The sequence below is a fragment of the Panthera pardus genome, unplaced genomic scaffold (assembly GCF_024362965.1).
Source record: "Panthera pardus isolate Hobbes unplaced genomic scaffold, ASM2436296v1 HiC_scaffold_6, whole genome shotgun sequence".
Classification (NCBI taxonomy): domain Eukaryota; kingdom Metazoa; phylum Chordata; class Mammalia; order Carnivora; family Felidae; genus Panthera; species Panthera pardus.
The window spans coordinates 2,128,565-2,148,316 of NW_026526991.1; the positions used below are offsets into that span (position 1 = coordinate 2,128,565).

A 19,752-nucleotide genomic window follows, 5' to 3' on the forward strand; every position below is an offset into this window, starting at 1 on the left:
CTAGCATCTGGCTGTGTATTTAGGGCTGAGGGAGAATATGAATGATTTCTTCTCCTTTCAGACTTGGAAGTAGTTGATAGTTAAGTGGGAACAAGCTAGTCACCTGACGCTTGTATTTGCTGGATGGGAGGTTTGATTTTTGAGGTGTAAATACCTTTTACAGTGTAGGCTTAAACACGAGAATTTGGAGCAACGGTTCTCTCCCCAGAGTTTTTTTTTTTTTTAAGTTTATTTATTTTTGAGAGACAGAGAGAGAGCGAGAGCACAAGTGAGGGAGGGGCAGAGAGAGAGGGAGACACAGAAGCAGGCTCCAGGCTCTGAGCTGTCAGCGTAGGGCCTGACGCAGGGCTCAAACCCACGAACTATGAGATCATGACCTGAGCTGAAGTCAGACGCTTAACTGACTGAGCCACCCAGGCACCCCCTTCCCCAGAGATTTCAATGTAGTGGGTCTGGGGTGCTACCCTGGTAATGGTTTTGTTGATTTTGGTGGGGGATGGGGGGACAATCTTGAACTTAGAGAAAAGTTGCAAGTATGTTAAAAACAACAACACTTTTCCTGAATCATTTAGGAAAAATTACTATCCCATTGTCCCACCACCTGCATCCCTTTCCCCTATACTTTAGTGTATTTAAAAAAAAAAAAAAACAAGAACATTCCCCTGTATATAACCACAATAACAACCATCAAAACAAAACAAAACACTGATACATTACTACCATTTAATCTGTAGCCCCTACTCAGGATTTGATACCCCAGTAATGGCCTTTATAGCAAAAGGATCACACTTTGCATTTGGTTATTATGTCTCGTTGGTCTCCTTCCGTTTCCTTGATTCAGTGATCTTGAAACTTTTGAAGATTGCAGAACAATTATTTGGCAAAATGCCTCTCAACTTGAGGTTCCCTGACATTTCATCATGATGATATTCAGGTTGTACATATTTGAAAAGAATATCATAGAAGAAATTCTGTGTTCTCAGAGTATCTAATCATGTAACTCATGATTTCAATTTATTCCATTATGATGATGTTCATGTATTTTACTTGATTAAGGTGATGTCTGCCAGGCTTCTCCTCTGTGTAATTATTCTTTTCTCCTTTTTGATTAATAAGTATTTTTACGGGGAGACACTTTCAAACTATGTGAATATTCCACTCCTTTCACCTTTAACTTATATACTTATTTCTATCTGGATGAACTCATGTTTTCCTGTTGTATACAATGACTTAAGATTTCTTACCGTCATTATCTTTATGCTCATATTGCCCCAGTTTTAGCTTGTAGGAACCCCTTCACATTGGTATCTGCAAGCATTTGACATGCCACATCATTTGTTGAACTTTTCCTTGCTTCTGGGCAACAAACATTCCTCTTTGATTTTGTACTTTCTTCTAGCCCCAAATTAGCTTTTTTTGAAAAAGAACTCTAGTTCTTTTAGTTAAGAATGGTATTTAGAAGCCAGAGTCTGGGTACTAGTTGTGTTCATTGCTATTTGGGTTGCTTGTTCCCAAGCCCTCTCGGTAATAGAGCTAAGGAGAGAGAGAGAGAGAGAGAGAGAGAGAGAGAGAGAGAGAGAGAGAGAGAGAGAGAAAACGCACGCGCGTGTGCTTGCATACATGAAGGAATATACACACATGTGGGCTCACAAAATTATATCCATGTTTATTGTTATGTCTGTCTCTATATATTAAAAACCATGAGTTGATGCCAATAGCTAATTCTGATCCAGGCCCACAGGACTCTTTTGAGACTTTTCCCTTTCCATTTTGGTAACTACCTTTTTCAACAGTGATAAACCTGATTGTCATCATCATTAATATATTTATTTATTGATCAATCCCTCTGTATGTAACCATTACCTTCCCCACGTGGGTACCTGCTTTGCTTTCTTGGGCTCTGGTTCAGCATGGGGATATTTTAAAGCTCCCCAAAGATGCTAATGTGCAGCCAAGATCGAGCACAACTGATTTAGAAGAAAGATGAACTTGGGGTGTCTAGATGGTTCAGTCAGTTGAGTGTCCCACTTCGGCTCAGGTCATGACCTCGCAGTTCGTGAGTTCAAGCCCCACGTCAAGCCCTGTGCTGACATCTCAAAGCCTGGAGCTTGCTTTAGATTCTGTGTCTCTTTCTCTCTCTGCCCCTCCCCTACCATGCTCTGTGTCTCTCTCTCTCAAAAATAAACATTTAAAAGGAAGAAGAAAGGTGAACTCTGTACTTTTTGATTCATTATTAAATGAATAGCAGGTTTGTAAGTCAGGTTTGGTTTGGGAAAATAAATTGTTCCTAAGGAAGTGAAATCTAAAGAGAAAACTCAATTCTACCAATATAAGCAGTAAAAGATCAGGGTGAAAGCACAGCCTGTCTCCTGGAAAGCTTTGCAAAATATTTGTTTTGGAAATAAATCTGCTTGTAGTGAACATGAATTTCAGTTCCTTTCTCTGAATTACCTGTTTATAGGAAAAAATACTTGAAAAGGTTAGTTGTTTTTAAGAATGTGTTTCATTAAAGACTTACTTTTTTTTTTTACATTGCATTTTTAAAATAAACTTTGTAGAATAGACCTAGAAATTGCAATTTATTGCTTTTTAGAGCATCGAATATTTAACCAGATTTTTAGACTGTGGTTGCTCTTTTTCTGTAGTCTGTTGCACTGTAAAATATAGGCACCAAGTCACAGTAACTGGGTCATGAGGAACGCCATCTTCTTCCACTTGGAGCCAGAGGAAGCAAGAGGCTCCGGGAGCCAAATACAACAGGATCTGTGGCCAGCCTACCTTAGATGGTCAACATCCATCTTGCCAATTTTCATAAAGCCGTGTTCTTAAAGTAGTGCAGTGCTGTAAGTGGATTTTCACCAAGAGCTTCACCCTGAGACTGATGTGCACACATTCTGACTCCAGAGAAATCCAGTATTCAACCTAAGGGAATTAAAATAAAATCTCTTCCTTGTTTGTGTTTTTATTTTTATTTTTTTTAATGTTTATTTATTTTTGAGAGAGCGTGAGCAGGGGAGGGGCAGAGAGAGAGGGAAACGAAACAGAGGATCTGAAGCAGGCTCTGCAGCAGCAAGCCCCATGCAGGGCTCGAACTCACGAACCACGAGATCATGACCTGAGCTGAAGTCGGATGCTTAACCGATGGAGCCACGCAGGCGCCCCCTTGGTTATATTTTTAAAGTTTTCATTGAAGTTACCTTCGGAGTGTGAATTGTGCACATTAGGATTTTGTATATTTATGCCAGAGGCACAGAAGGAGAAAGGCCAATATTTGTCAATGTGAACAGAACCACAGAAAGCTCGATACATGGGTAAAACACCTGTTTTGTTGTCGTTGTTGTTTAGTTCTTGTTTTCTATAAATAAAGCATTACTTATCTGTTGACGAGAGCCAACTTCATTGTTGGTCCTCAGTTCCTTTGTACAGGCTGAGTGGTTACATTCCCCAAAAGTGATTTCTTCCAGAACCGTCCCTGTGATTTTTGCCACGTCCGCAAACCATGAGTTTGATGTGTTGGGTCACCTAAAATCACAAGTATCTGTTCAGTATTTGGGGGCACTGGGAACTAGAGCTCTGAGTCTCCTTCCAGCTCTGAAATTCAGGACGCGTGGCATCAGGATTTCCTGCCTTGAGCTCTGAAGTAACAGCAGTAGTTTTGCAATGCATTCTTCCTATTTGATACATAGAGAGTGAAAGTTGGCAGCTTCCTATATGCATTATATTCAAATATATATTAGAATGTTCCATAAGAGAATAAGTATTACTTTCTGAACGTACTTTTCAGATGTGAGGCTTTACATTATATTAATTTCTTAACACTCCAGCACATTTCTTTAACTGGAATCTTTAGTATTACGTATGACTTTTGTTCTAATTGAGGGCAGCAAAACCTGGTTGTCTCAATTCAGGTGTTCAGCAAGATGCAACTGTGAAGTCACTTGGTGAGGAATACATAGGACACATGGTACCTGCCTTAAAAACACAAGTAGAGAACATGTAAAACATACAATATTAATAATGTAGAAGAAAAATACAGAATATAGAACATAGGATTTTATAGTCACCGTTCTGATGATGTCAGGGGAGAATACCTAAATTGTGATAGGTATTTGTGTACCATAAGTGAATTTATATATTCTGTATTATTTGTGAAGAATTTTTGCCTTTCATAAAATATATTCCTTTTTCTTTGACATTATTAATGCTGTATTTTATGTGTTTTCTACTTGTACTTTTAAGACCAAGTACTAAGAGTTCTATAAATCTATGGAATCTAGGAATATCTCCAGAACCAACTGGATGTTACCACATTCAAATCCGGGTTTTTGCTGAGTGGAAATACGTGTGTGTGTGTGTGTGTGTGTGTGTGTGTGTGTGTATGTGTGTGTGTGTTCTTTTAGGAGGATATTGTAAAGCTCGCTTTAGTGGACTTCTTTGAAACCAAACTTGAAGCCCTACTTTGCAGAAAAGATAACAAACCAAAATATGGGGATAACTGAGTGTGGTGAGTTTTATGCATCCTCTTAGTTTAAGTAAAATACCGTGTTATGCTCAGTCACAGAGATGGCATATTTTGCATACCGTCTATAAGCATTGAATTTGCTACACAAATAGACTGTGAATATAAATGTTAACCTTCTGTGTGACATTACTTTAACAGAGAGAAGGAGCAAGAAAGGGAAGAACAGTTAATGGAAGACAAGAAAAGGAAGAAAGAGGATAAAAAGAAAAAAGAAGCCACTCAGAAGGTGAGTTTAATGACTTAAGTCTGTCTTTACATCCACCAAGCATCTAGAATAAGTAACTGCCTTGGGTGGGATACCTGACATCTTAAAAATGCTGCTTTGTTCACTTGGAAGTTTTACGATTAGAAAGTGGGAGTTAAAGACGTACATTTGTCACCACAGAATACTCAATAATGCTGCAGCTGATTTAATGAGAACACCAATATACAGTATGAAGAAAGGCAAGTGAGTCCCCGCCACTTAAATTCTTGTCGAATGTCCTTAGTCGTATCACAGTTAATCTCCATTTTCTTAGGTCAGCTTATAAACTAGCTTTTCAAGTGTCTCTGTAGTTCACCCCAATGTTCTCCTTTTGGTTCCTCTCCAGCATGGTCATCTGTACAAGACCACCTTCTGATAATTCCATAAAGAAACCTCCCTCACAGGCCAGTGGGCCTGCTTAAAGCTTTGGGGGAGATGGTATTGTGTGGCTTTGAGGAGCTTGCTTAGGGAAGGAGAGAGGCTAAAAGGAAAAGACCTACATCTCACTGCTGCCAACTGACAGGTCTTAGTTGACATGCTTGACCCAGGGTGCTGTCCTCTGCTTCAGTGTCTGTCCTGCAGGCCCCGCCCTTGTCTAATCTTATTTCCCCCACCTTCCCATTCTTTAGCATTGCCTGACTTGGGCTCTGGTTCGGCAGGCCTGCTTTTGTGCCATTTTTTTTTTTTTAACGTTTATTTATTATTAAAAAAGAGAGACAGAGACAGAGCGTGAGCAGGGCAGGGGCAGAGAGAGGAGGAGACACAGAATCCGAAGCAGGCTCCAGGCTCTGAGCTGTCAGCACAGAGCCTGATGCGGGGCTCGAACTCACAGACCACAAGATCATGACCTGTGTTGAAGTCGGACACTCAGTCGACTGAGCCACCCAGGTGGCTTTTGTGCCATTTTTGGAGGTAAAGTGATTTGCCTCCAGTTCTTGTTACCACTACACAGAACACTTGGGAAGCAGGACATTGCTGTGGGGCAGGTTCGAGGGTCCTGCTACAGTGGCAGGTTATTGAAGCTCAGTTTAGGGAGGTAGAAACCGTTACAGGGTTCAGAGGGAACTCTAGATTTAGAACAGACTCAAGGCAGACAGTTGGACACAAACCGATGTAGGCTTTAAAGGACACCAGAAGTTTTCCCAGCATTCTGGGCTATAGCGTATATTCCCATAATTCAGTTTTCTGAACTTTTGAACTAGATCATTTATAAGTCCCAGCCTAAAGAAATCATACTGGAAATATTTTCTGAATTGAATTGCATGTGACCCTGCCACATTAAACATACAGACTGTAATTTTATCTTTCCTTCATGACTTAATTATAAGTAATACTCGTTATTGTTTGGTGTTATAATAGACTGCTGTGTGCACTCTTTAAAGTCTTGTCTTTAATTGTGCTTCTGTTTCTATTCATAGTGGTGTGCTCACCATCTCACCCTCATGCTCTCAGGGTACCTACTTCTAATGTGTTGCTTCTAATCTGAGCTTGTTAGAATTGTCTACAATGTCAGTAAAGAGTCTGAATAAAGACGCCAGAGGACAACCCAGAGGCCTTTTTCAAACTTACTTCCCTTTAAGGACACAGCCCCATTTCACATTTCGAGGTTGCGATAAGCAGGTCCACCAGCTATATAGGGTGTTACCAGAATGGTAGAGAGTGAACCTCAGCAAAGGCTTTCTTTCCTCTAGGGCATTTACATTTCGTCAACTAAGTTAGTATAAGAATTGGGTTTTACAGTCCGTATGAATGTATGATTCATAGGCTGGACCTTGGTAAACTTGAGTGAAGGCTGGTAACAAGAAGATACCAAATGGAGGGATTATTTCAGGCACTAGACAGTCTATATTCTTCACTTAGGTAACAGTGTTTCTCAACTGGAAAATATCAGTATCTGGGAGTGATTTATAATATATGCATCTGTAAACTTTTGCTGTGGATCCCACTAGTAGAAAAATGATTTGAAATACAAGATGGTGTGGGTTTACTCAAGAGCAAATTGGGATTGGGGGCACCTGGGTGGCTCAGTCGGTTAAGCGTCTGACTATTGGTTTCAGCTCAGGTCATGATCTCACGGTTTGTGAGTTCAAGTCCTGATCAGCACAGAGTCTGCTTGGGATTCTCTCTCCCTCTGCCCCTCTCCACTCTGTCTCTGTCTCTTTCTCTCTCTCAAAAATAAATAAACATTAAAAAGTAAAAAATAAAAATGTAATGTTTATTTATTTTTAGGAGAGGGAGAGAGTAGGGGAGGGGCAGAGGGAGAAGGTAACAGAGGATCTGTAGTGGTCTCTGCACTCACAACACAGAGCCCGACGCAGGGCTCTAACTCACAGACCGCTAGATCGTGACCTGAGCTGAAGTCAGATGTTTAACCAACTGAACCACCCAAGTGCCCCTAAAAATATACAGCTGGACAATCTCCCTCTGTACTTACATCTGCATTAAGAACTGGTTCAGAAGTTGTGGCAAAGAGGAAAATCACCATAACTAAAATTTCAATTGGTTAGTTGTGAACAATGAAAATCCAATCATTTTTGTTCAGAAATGTTCTAGATTGGCTGTCACAAGATCCAGGCCAACATGTGGCCTTGGATATTGTTTTATCAGACTGAACCGTCGTGTAATTTCAGAGTTAAGTTCTGATTTAGCAGTTTTAAGGAAGAGTACAAAGCTTACCATGTGATTGTCTTCGTGGTTTCCAACCTTATTGTAGAGACAGCGCCTCAACTAGGAGGCATAAAATGTGCTATGATGCAAAGAGTTGTAGAGAATGTGCCAGAGGTTCTATTACACGGTCATTCATTTATTCAATCAGCACCATTTGTGGTGCTTCCACATCCTTCTCGCTGCTTACCCTCGTGCTTTATAATCTCTTCCTGTCTGCTTCCCTGTTTGACTGACTGACTCTAAGTGTCGCAAGGTTTTATTCCCTATTTGTATTTCCAGGAAGTAGGGCAGTCAGTGCCTGGTACATGAGAGTGACTCAAAAAAATATTTGTTTAATAAATCAATGGTCAAGAATGAGTGCTGGCAATGTAATTGTCTTGAAGAATTGACTTTTATTTTAAGTTAAATTATTTCCACACAGACATTAAACTTGAGCTTTTCTCATGAGCAGTTTGCTCTTTCTAGAGCCATCACTGAGTAAACTGTTTGATTTTCATTCATGAGAAAGGTGTCAAGGAAGGATTCCATTCACGTTCATTAAGCTGACGCTGCAAAAGAATCATTGTTTAGTGTTGGCAGAACACATGCTTTGATCATCCAGCCTTTCACCGTCTGGAGGACAGCTCTTTTAACAGAAACCACATTGTAAGACACATTTGACATTATTTGGGTTTGTCACTTACAGCTGGGGAAAGCATTGACTTCCTGTATAACTTGATCTTCAAAATGGCATTCTAAGAAATATTTATAATGTTATAAAATTTAAACTGCGTTAAGGAATTGGTATGTGGAGACAAATCAGTTCATTCTTGGTTAAATGGAGTTTTAGAAGAATTGCACAGTAGACTTGAGCTCTGTAATAATTAGTACAAGGAAACACATTTTAAGGTGCTATCTACTACAAATTCACTACAGTAGAATTAGCTTGGCTTTTAGCGCAAGAATGTAAGGAATGCTCCAGGAGGTCATACAACCAGATCATTTAACTCAGTCTGGCAATGGTGTGATGCAATCCACTATGAAGTGGGCTGGTTAGCTACAGGACGTACCCTCCAAAGATGGACAAGTTTTCATGAGCACCCAGAAGAGTAACTTGGCATGCCTACCAACCACAAATAATCAAACATCTTCTTTTCTATTACAAAGTCAGAGAACCATTAAAAGATTAACATTTGGGAAAAGGGAGTCAAAATCATGCATGATCTCAATCACGATGATGGTGATGGTGGTGGTGGTAATTATAAGCCCTATTAGAATTCTGGCGCATTTCCTTTTGGATGTTTTTCTTACGCATGACCTTTTGTGGTTTTGTTTTAATATTATAGGGCATGTATAATTAGGTGCCCTCCTTTATTTTCCTCTCTTACTAGCAGAAGCAGTTTTCCGTGTGGTTCCTAATCATCATTTCCAAACTCTCTAAAAACCCATTTTTCTATTCAGCCTATCCAATCTTTTAGGTCAATCACTTCCATAGAGGTGTTAGTTACTGTGTAAAGAAATACTTTCAACAAAGCAATCTTTATTTGTCCAAAATTTACATATTTCATCCATTGCTGTATATCATACTTTTTCCATGAACTTTGATTAAAAATAACAAACATTTATGAACATTGGCATAGGATATCCAGTTTAATCCTTATAATAACCCTTTGTATGGAGATACTATTATTATCTCCATTCAACAGATAAATAGAAAACAGATCACACAGCCAGGAAGTGGCATGGCTTGGTTTTAAATCCTGCCTTCCTGCCGTGGCCTCTGGTACGTCTGATGATGGGCCCTTGAACTTTTGCTTTCTAGATTTGAGATCAAGTGTTTGAGTCCATACTCCTAGGGTAACCTTTTTGTCTCTGTGGCTAATTTCGTTTCTAGGCTACATCCATTTGCTTTCTAGTCAGATCATCAAAATGACAAACAGCATTCCTGGTACAGATACTTCATCATTTAATGAGAGTGGAATGCTTCTGGTTTTAATTTTTAGTGTCCTTCATAATTATGGTCATGTAAGTTATAACTGGACATATGGCCGTTGTCTTTATAAAAGGATGCCCGAACTGACTCTGAGTATGTTTTTTTGTTTGTCTTTTTTTTTCTGGATTTGAACTATGCCTGTGTGTCTGACAGCTTGAATTACTTGAGTTATCAGAATTAAAGTAGTCTTATAATATCAAACTAGAAAATAAATCTCATTCACTTATGTCTGTTCATTTATTTTTCAGGTCACGGAACAAAAAACCAAAGGTAAGATTGTTTTTTTTTTTTCCTTTTGAAGTTGTTGGAACCTTCTGTGTTTAGATTTTACATTCTTGCCAACTCAGCCTCCAATCCACTCAATTAGTGAGAGTGGGTGCAGAGTAATTAAATTGGTTGTTTGCGGCCACTGAAGAGCAGTAATGATAAATTAAAAGTACTTGTAGTAGTGTTTCTGGTTGGCCTTAATTTTTTTAGGAGGCAAAAAAGATTAATACCTTGTTTGGAAAGTATATGGGTCATGATTTTGAACTGAACCTTTTCAAGTAAGACACTAGCCCCTAATTTACAGATACACATTGCAGAGGATTTTTAATCATCTTGATCCATGACATGCATTGAGCCTAAAAGGGAGTGTTATGTCTAGGATAGTCACATGGTCTTCTGAGCTAGAGCCTGGAATACGCTTTTTTTTTTAAATAATGCATTTTAACTCTGTTGCAAAATAGTGACTGATGTATTATAAACAGAAGCAGATAGATAGATGTTCCTCACATCATCCTCAACCTAATGGTCTCTGTGTTTTCAGATCTCTCTTTCTAATGTTAATTTTGATTAATGCAGTCTTGTCTGGTGCTGGCCACGCTTTTGGTCGGTTCCCTTTCAGGATGGTAGAATTGAGACCAATGTTCTAGCTCCTATCCTTGCCCACTTAAATGTGTGGTTCTCAACTAGGGTACTTATTAAAATCTTTTGCATAGACTCGTCAAAGTACACAAGCATGGACCTCCTCCCAGATCTTCATGGTCTCAGGCCACAGCCCTGGCAGATGTATTTTGAGAAGCTCTACAGGTGCCCCCAGGACATGTCCCAGGTTGAAAACCACTACCCCAGATGAAGGGAATCACATAGGACTGTGATAACTCAGAGCAAGGTCAGGATGATGGATCAGCCAAGATGTGATGGGAGGCCTTCTAATGATTGGTTTCTTCATTGTTTTATTTTCTATTATTGGACCACCAGGCCAAAGCCTGTCACACAGTGATGGAGAACTAATAAAGACCGTGCTAGTTTGTAAGGAAACTTAGTTCTGGGAAACAAATTCTCAGATGTCTAGACATTAATGTATTTCTAACCAAAAGGCACTTTCAGGGAGAATGTAGTCTAGGACCTTGTAGTGATTTAGAAAATAAACCGATAAACATTATTAGTTACGATTATCTTAATTACTTAGAACAGTGTTCTTCCCTTGTATTTTCAGGCAGTACCAACCCAGAAGTGGGCTTTATTTGGAAGTGTGTTTATAAGTTACTTGTTTGAAATCCAAGTTATACTTTACCATAAAAATAGAGTTCTTGATAGTGGTATAGTGTCCATATTTTCTAAACCAACATACTGTCTAGGAAAGGATTTGGGCACATAGTATTTATATTAATAGGCCTTTTTGATGATTTATGGGGACAACAGATGAGAAAATTAGCATTTTCCTGGAAATTCCAGGCTCTGTGGTTGTTGGAACATGGGGGTTTGGTTCCTGGGCCTGGCCACAACTCTTAATGTTCATGAAGCCACGTCCCAGCTAAGCTGTGGAAGCAAGTTGCCCTGTATGGTACGTGGTGTTTCTGTTGGAAAATCGAAAATCCATTAAGGCATTCTTTCTCAGCTTTTTTTTCTCTAGGTCTATTCTTAGAAATGCATTCCTCTTCCGGAACTCTACCAAAATCTTAAAAATCAAACTTTCTTTTCTACTTACTACTGAATTTTCTTTCCAGTTAGGATCTTTCTCATACCTACCATAAAATCGAATACAGCCTCACAGTTTCCATACTCTCCCCACCCACACCCCCATGAAAAAAATAAAGTAGAATAATCCTAAAGAAAGATGAGCACCTGTTTCAGGTCTCCTAAGGAATGTAGTCAGTAGAACCACGGAGAAAACAGAGTAAAAATAAAAATGATCTCTGGAGTATATTAGACCGTAAGTAGAAGGAGAGGGAAAATGCAGATTTTGGAGAGACTAGAACAGGATTTCAAGTGGAGGTTATATGAAGACACGGCCTAGCACTGGGCCTGACCTTTCTGATTTTTTACCCCACTTCAACCACATCTTTATGTTTGTTCCAAGAGCCTGTCTGCACTCTAAATTCCCTTCTTCACTTCCCTCAGCGGGTGTTTCTGGGTCCTTTTCCTCTTCCCAAAGATGACGCCTTCCTCAGGCAGTCTCCCCGTAACTCTGCATCTGCCCCTCTTTCCCCAGTAGACCCTGTAAGAAAAACGGCTGTGTTGGTGCCAAGTCTCTGTTTGTACAGAGGGCTGAGATCAGATTTGTCCGTATTTCAGAGAAAAAGTAGATTCCTTATACGTTCTGTCTTTACCTTCCAGTATTTAAAAAAACAAAAACACAGAATTCTGGAGAATAGGGTGGGATTTCAAGTGGAGGTTCTGTGAAGACATGTGGACCTACTGGCCTGCAAACAGTACACAGCACTTAAGGTAGAGGCTTCGTTGGATGTTGGAGTTCGAATTGCAAGAGTCAGGGCGCCTGGGTGGCTCAGTCAGTTAAGCGTCTGACTCTTGATTTTGGCTCAGGTCATGATCTCACGGTTCATGAGATCGAGCCCCGCGTTGGGCTCTGCACTGACAGCACAGAGCCTGCTTGGGATTCTCTCTCTCTCTGCTCCTCCCCCACTTGTGTGTGCACATGCACACATTCCCTGCCTCAAAATAAGTAAACGTTTAAAAAATAATTTAAAAAATTAAAAAGTTAAAAAAGGATCTCAAGAGGCTGCTTGATGTAACAGACCAGGTATAACAGGGATGAAGGTAAGATTAGGGTAGGCTGTACACTGGAGGGGTCTGGACATAGCAATTTTGCCTCGTGAAAAAGCTGTTAGGGTCATGGTTGGCTTAATGGTGCAGTTATCGGTATGAAATGACTGATTTATAAAAATTAAGCTGACCTTAAGTGGCATTAGTAGGAGTACAGCATCTAGGAAGGGATCTGCAGTTCTGTAATGGGCACCACACCGTGGAAAGAAAGAGATCGACTTCTGTGGAGCCTGTGCGGTTTGGGCCAGATTGGTCAATGAATTTGAACCTGTGTCATGTTTGCAAGGGTTAAACGTGTAGGAATGTCTACCCCCAGGGGAAGTGTTCCTACCTGAGGAAGCTCAGGGAGTGGTCTTCAAAGCTTTGAAGGGCTCTGGTGCCTGACGCTTAGCAGTCTCTTGGTGAATGTCTGTCGGATGTTTTGTTCAGTGACACCTATTCTGCTACCGAAAGTACTGATGGTGAGAGTCAAAGCAACAGGGAAAAGCCTCCAGCCCGATAGAAGTTGAGATTTTTTAGGTATTGTCATCCGCAGCAGCAATTCCGTGACCTTTACCCCACTGGGGCACAGCTGAGGGGCAGCACCTTCCCATCGGCATACCTGGTACATTGGCCACGACTCTGTCTTCTGAGTCTACCCCAGAAGGCATATTTAGGAGTGGCTGGTGGTGGTTGGGATAACCTTGAGTCTACTCTAACTTATTAAGATCTGAGGTGGGTTTTTCCTTCCAAGTAAATAATTTACAAACGAAAGTACTCGCAGTATCCCTCACACCTTGCAGAAACACCTCTGTATTCTTTAACACTGAGGTGGGCGCCATTTGTTCAGAGATGCTTCTGGCTGCCACTTGAAAGTGAATGAATGTGAGGTATAAGGCGTGTGGTTCAGATAGATGGCCACAGAATAGTCCAGATGAGAGGTAATGAGGCCTTGAACCTGGTTAGGAGCGGTGGTGATAGGAGGAAGGAAGGCATTGGAGAGATGTTTCGGTTCAGTGCAGTGTAATGATGATCAGATAATGACGACTTTTAGGTTTCTGATGCGAGGAGCTGGTTGGGTGATGACTCTGTTTCTCGAACTAGGAGATAAATGGGGAGAGCTGGGGAACAAGTTTGAGAGTAAGGAGAAAAAGGGTGAAAGAGCGATCTGAGTTGGAGGTAGTGATTTGGGAAACACTTGGGCAGACATGATAAAGTCTGAGCGTGGGGGAATTTGTACTCAAGTAACTTAAATGTGGGAAGAGTGTAGGCCCCACCTTCATGTTCAGATTTTTTAAAAAGACACAACTAGGGGCGCCTGGGTGGCACAGTTGGTTGAGCGTCCAACTTTCGCTCGGGTCATGATATCACAGTTTGTGTGTTCGAGCCCCGCGTCAGGCGCTCTGCTGACAGCTTGGAGCCTAGAGCCTGCTTCAGATTCTGTGTCTCCCTTTCTCTGCCCCTCCCCTGCTTGCACTCTGTCTCTCTCTCTCAAAAATAAATAAACCTTAAAAAAATAAAAGATACAACTCATAACCAAATTCAGGTGCCATCTTACAACTCTTATTAGGAGGTGGCCAGCTATCACCCTCCAAGCAAATCTGACTCTCCTCCTGTTTTTGTATTGCCCATGAGCTAGGAATTTTTTTTACGTTTTTTCAATGGTTAGGAAAATTATAAAAGAATGATATTTTGTGACAGTGAGAGTGGTATGGAATTTATATTTTAGTGTGATTAGTACAGTTGTATGGAGCACAGCCACACTCTGTCGTTTGCGCATGGTCTGTGGCTGCTTTTGCCTATACTCACAGTAGAGTCGTCACAACCAAGACTGTATGGCCAGCAAAACCTAAAATATTTACTGTCTGGCCCGTTACGGAAAAAGTCTTCTGAGCCCTGACCAAGAGTGTAAGAACCCACAAAGGAAGAGAGAAAGGAGGAGCTGAAGAGCTGGCTGGAGTGGGTCTCAGCAGCTCTCACAAAAGCAGAGGGAGGATATGGCCAGTAGTGTCCGAAGTTGCAGAAAAGTCAAGAGAAGGTCCAACAAGTGTCCGTTAGACTGACAATGAAGATCACTAGTTGTTGAATGAGAAGAGTTCCCAGGGAGATGTTCAGGGCAAAAGCCAATGTGCATGGAGTCTGAGGAGTGAGTACAAGGTAAAGAAATGGAGGCAGTGCTCAGAGACGACTGAGAACCCCTCAGTGCACAGCAGCCACGGTCTGTGTGTCCTCAGTCTGCGATTCTTGTTGTGTTGCATTGTAACTAATGATTATTTACCAAGAAATTTTCAGTTGAAAATAATGTCTTTTCTAGGGCTTGTATGTGTTTTAACTGCTACCTTTAATAAAACATTTCTAGGGGTGCCTGGGTGGCTCTGTTGGTTGAGTGTTCGACTTTTGATTTCAGCTCAGGTAACGATCCCAGGGTCGTGGGATCAGCCCTGCACAGGGCTCCATGCTTCAGCATGGAGCCTGCTTGAGATTCTCTCCACTCCCCACCCCACCCCCCCCGCCCCTCTCCCCTGCTTGCGCGTGTGTGCGTGTATGCACGCGTTCTCTCTCTTTCTAGAACAAAAAAGTTCTCATCACAAGAAAAAAAAAACATTCCTAGAAGGGTTTTTTTTAGTGTTTGTACTATCAAGATATTTAAAGGTAGTAGTTCTTATTGGTCCTGCTTGTTTCAGATTTTTCTTAATGCCTTTATCTGAAAAGAGTAGCATTTTATTGAAGTTTTTTCAGAAATAGAGGCAATTTAGAAGTTCAGACTGTAAGATGAGAATAATGGCGACAGGGAAAGGGAAAAAGATTCAGTCATAAGAGCAAATAAACGGTTTTTGGAAGTCAGTGAATGGAAATTAGAAAATAAGATACCCAGCATTTTTCACAATGTCTTTGTTTCCCTTTGCTACAGAGATCATGTTTAAGCCACTGACCTTTTCTCTGGGAGATAAGAAATTATGCCCTTATTTTGAGCAGCTTATCTTTCAACCAATTTGCACTACAACCTACAAATCAGTAAGGTTCTGAAGAAAAACAAGAGGGACTGAAAAGTAATTCCCACTCCATTATAATTTCCATCTCCTCTGTTAGCATCTGACATCCTGGAGCATGCTGTAATGCACACACTGACTCTGGGAGGTCCTAAGTTTGGACTTTGGGAAGCAGGTTGGATTGGGCCTCCTGCCTAATAGCTGCATTGCTCTCCAGTCTAGAGTTCTGATTGGCCTTTAAATGCTTCAAATTCTTGAAATCACAGAAAGGTGTAAGAAAGCAATTGAGTAAGAATTCATTCAAGTTCTGGGGCACGTGGGTGGCTCAGTCCATTGAGCACCTGACTTTGGCTCAGATCATGATCTTGTGGTTGGTGAGTTCAAGCCCCCATCGGGCTCACTACCCTCCTCAGATCCTCTGCCCCTCCCCTGCTCACACTCTCAAAAAATATGTAAAAAACAGTTCTGAAACACAGTTTTCTCCTAACATATAACTCAGACATTTTCTGACTGGGTCCTGGAGTTTTGAATGACTAGTCTCCTAGACTAGCACGATATTGGAAGGAAAGTGGTTGAGAGGTAGTCTGATTTTATTTTTTAAAAAGGGTTTATTATTTATGATCCCTTCTATCCCTGATGTGGTGGGAAAATGCTCTGAGGCACTTTTGCAGGGAATCTTGCACAATATATGATACCCACCAAGTTTCTTTGATTATGCTGTGAATGTTGTAACGTTAGTCAAACTGGGTGTTCAGACCTCCATGCTGTTGACTGCCCTTACTATGTCTTGCTCTGTTTCAGGGAATGAGTCCAGGTATGTAACAGACGTGGTTAATGTAGAGTGGAGATTCTAGTGCTTTTATGGAAGGGCGGCCTCGTGGAAGCATAGCTCCTTCTATCCTAAAAGCCATTTGGGAAGATCCCTCGCAGCCTTTGCCGACGTCTCATTTCTTCTCATAATAAGAGGAAAGGGGACTGGGAATGCCATCTGCTATGCAATCTTGCAAGCACAGAGAGAAAATGAATCATTGGATAACTCATCTGCGCTCATTTATCAGTTATTTTTACCCATCAGCTGCTGTAAGGTCATACAGAACCTACTATATTGATAATATCATATAGTGACCAATTTATTTTCTTAAGAAATAGGTTTATTCTGCTCATCAGGTTGTGGATCCTCTGACCTCCCTTCCTTACTGGAAGGCCCGGTACTGCCTCATGATTGGCTAAAATTAGACCAGGGGTTGCCTTGAAGTTACTTCAGGCTGTTACTCTTCTTTCTTGGTTATACCCAGTACTCCCCAACATCCAGTGGAGGTAGATTGGGTACCCTGATTTCTGATGATGCCTGTCTCTTCATAAAGGAGCCAGTTCAACGAGCAACATGCTGGCCCAGCACCATTGCAGTGGTCAGGGCAGTACCGCCCCGGAGTTGGCCCAAACATTACTCTGGATGTCAGGGAACTTGACCTCAGAATCATCTGAACTGTCAGGCTCAACGATTGTTTCTGTAATATTGCCAGCCTCTGTTTGCCAGGCAGATTTTCTTGGAAAGGGTGACAGTCTTTTGGTAGGATGAAGCAAGGGACATCGAGATCCAGAAGAACATTCTATGGAGGGCTGATGGCAAAGCCCTCAACTTCTGCAGAGTGTCCTGCAGATTGTATCTTCATACAGTCGTCCTGCACATTCCCATACTTCCTATTTGCCCTTTTTAAAAGTAAGGCAAAACATTAAATTCTTTAAAGTAAATGGGAAACATGCCTACATTGTGACATTTTTGTTTTAGATAAGAGTTGGAGTAAATATGCAAGGTACCCTTAAGGCTTTTTTTTTTTTTTTTTTTTTTTTTTTTTTTTTGACAAAAGCAAAAAAAACCCCACAAAACCAAACCTTATAACATTTCTATTTGCACAGAATTTGCAAAGTACCAAGCAAGAGTGGTTGCGTTTAGGTAGCTGTAGAAACCCAAACCAAGTTGATTTTGTGATTCTCCAGGGCTGAGGTTTCCTGTGGGGGTCTACTCGGTGCCAGGACCTAAAAAATAAGATGAAAGATGGGTCGTTACCCTGGTGAGAGCAAGGAGCTTGTAAATGCGAGTTTCAATAGAGTATGGTGAATTCGTGGTAAAGACGGGCAGTGTGTTCCAAGAGCACAAATGAAGGTGCTTAGCCTACTTAGTCCAGGGACTTCAGGAAAGGTTTCTCAGAGGTAAATCTTTAAGAATGTGGATAAAGGGCATTTGGGCTGAGAGCCTTGAACCTTCACTGAGGACTTGGCCTGGGGCCCATATGTACCCTTCAACCTGCTAGGGAACCTTCCAGGGATTTAGGGAAGTGACTGGTGACTGCTTCCCCCTCCCACTTAGTTAATGGACTAGAGTTCTGTGGTGTTGCTGTCTTTGAGTCCTTGTCACCCGCACTCCCCACCTCTGCCTGATCTCCAGTAAACTGAAGATGCAGGGGAGTCTAGAAAGACCACGTCCACCCACAGTAGGATGGAAGATCCATTACTGGAATTGGTCTCGTGTAAGCTTTCCGAAAAACAATCTTCATAAAAATGTATTGGACTTCAAAGACCGTTCCCCACTCTCTCTCTTTCAGTGCCCGAAGTGACGAAACCAAGTTTAAGCCAACCAACGGCCGCCAGCCCAATTGGCAGCTCTCCATCGCCACCAGTCAATGGTGGCAACAATGCCAAAAGGGTGGCAGTGCCGAACGGACAACCGCCAAGCGCCGCCCGCTACATGCCTCGGGAGGTGCCGCCGCGATTCCGTTGCCAGCAGGACCACAAAGTGTTACTAAAACGTGGGCAGCCCCCTCCACCATCCTGCATGCTCCTCGGGGGCGGGGCAGGGCCTCCTCCCCCCACGGCACCCGGAGCAAACTCCAACAACGCACAAGTGACAGGAACGCTGCTGCAGAGTGACGGTGGGACTGCACCAGGTGAGGAGTCGGGGTCGGGAAGTGATTTCCTAGCAGCTTTAAAGAGAGCGAGCACTTCTTTTGTACTGCCTGGTATAGAGTCCCCAAAAGGCTTTTGGGGTCACTCCCAAGATAGGAGAGGCTCCCTGCACGAGATGTGTCCCAGCACTTCTCTTCTGAAACTGGGTTTTAGTGTCCAGTGTGTGCTGTTGGCAGGAGAGGCTAATGTGGCTGCCATACGTCATCCCCATTTGGGGCCTTTTTTCCTTTCCTGACAAGCGCATGATAAACTCGAGCCTCCATGGTTCCAGCTGTCACCACAAGTGTGTGCCCAGGGTATGATTGGAGGTGGGGCTAGTGCAGAGGCTTGTTCTGAATCCTGGCTGCCCCTGTTGATGTTCGCAGAACGCTGCGGGGCAGAGAGAGAACCGTCTCTTCGATTACAGTATAAGATCTTGGGGGTGGGGAGGGGATACCAAACAATATCATTCTATCATTTTTTATTAGATTTTTTAAAATCATTGTTTCTTTAGAGGATTTTGAACTCTGTTAAAAACTATATGTAGATATAAGGGATCTTTAGCTGAAGGGCTCTACTAGAAGTTTTGAGAGTTTTTAATAGATGAATACTAAATCACCTGATAGCAAAGAACCTCCAAACATCACCTCCCACTTTTTTTAAAGCTTATTAACAGATGTCTACTTAGCTCTTAAAAATTTTTTTTGAGGCTGTACTAGAAAGGCTTGAACATCATCAAGCCTTGGCAAGAACAGTAAATTGGTTATTGTTAACTGTAGCATGCTTCTAGTTAATAGTTCTGAGTTTGAACACAGAAATGCCTAGAAAATTCTATTACTGTCTCATGTGCAGAGTAGAAATGGAGACAAACCTCATGGTGACAGATGCTTCATACAGGCTTTTCTGTGGTGGCCCCTCATAAGCATTTGCGAAAGGAAGTATGTGAGGAGTGGTCTTGTCGAGTGTTTCTGCAGCCAAATCTAGCCAGACCTGGACGCAGACATGGGTCTGGGTCCAGTGTGAGTCAGATTCTCTTGTTTGCATTCTTAAAACCAAGGAGGCCACTAAATCTGAAGAGTTTGAGATTCTCTGCTTCCCTACTTTTATATGGCTCTATGTAAGATTTTTTCAACTTTATATTGATTTAAAACTTCTTGGTTAAAGTAACTAAAACAAGTTCAGAAGAAATTACTGGGTTAAAAACATGTCATTTCTCCCCTCTCCCCCCAAATATGATAAATTCCTCCAAAATATGTGCTGAGCCAGACTAATTTATCAGATTAAGTTCCTTAGGCATACAAACTGATTCCTGCTTGCCTGTCCCAGCATCTAGCTGGGTGGGCGTTCATCATTCATCAGGTGCTTACTGAGCAGTGATGCCCTGGCC

The 19,752-nt window shown here is 41.7% G+C and overlaps 1 protein-coding gene and 1 long non-coding RNA gene across 16 annotated transcripts in view; one reads left to right on the top strand and one right to left on the bottom strand.

The window, feature by feature from the left end:
* TNRC6B (trinucleotide repeat containing adaptor 6B) overlaps positions 1-19,752 on the top strand; it is a 256,980-nt gene that overhangs the window by 175,427 nt on the left and 61,801 nt on the right. For all 15 annotated transcript variants that reach the window (XM_053894740.1, XM_053894745.1, XM_053894738.1 and 12 more), the window contains 3 exons: positions 4,661-4,748; positions 9,654-9,675; positions 18,026-18,367. In XM_053894740.1, coding sequence (XP_053750715.1) covers positions 4,661-4,748; positions 9,654-9,675; positions 18,026-18,367 — 452 coding nt within the window. The remainder of the gene's footprint in view (positions 1-4,660; positions 4,749-9,653; positions 9,676-18,025; positions 18,368-19,752) is intronic.
* LOC128774916 (uncharacterized) overlaps positions 1-19,752 on the bottom strand; it is a 188,742-nt gene that overhangs the window by 104,631 nt on the left and 64,359 nt on the right. The window lies entirely within an intron of this gene.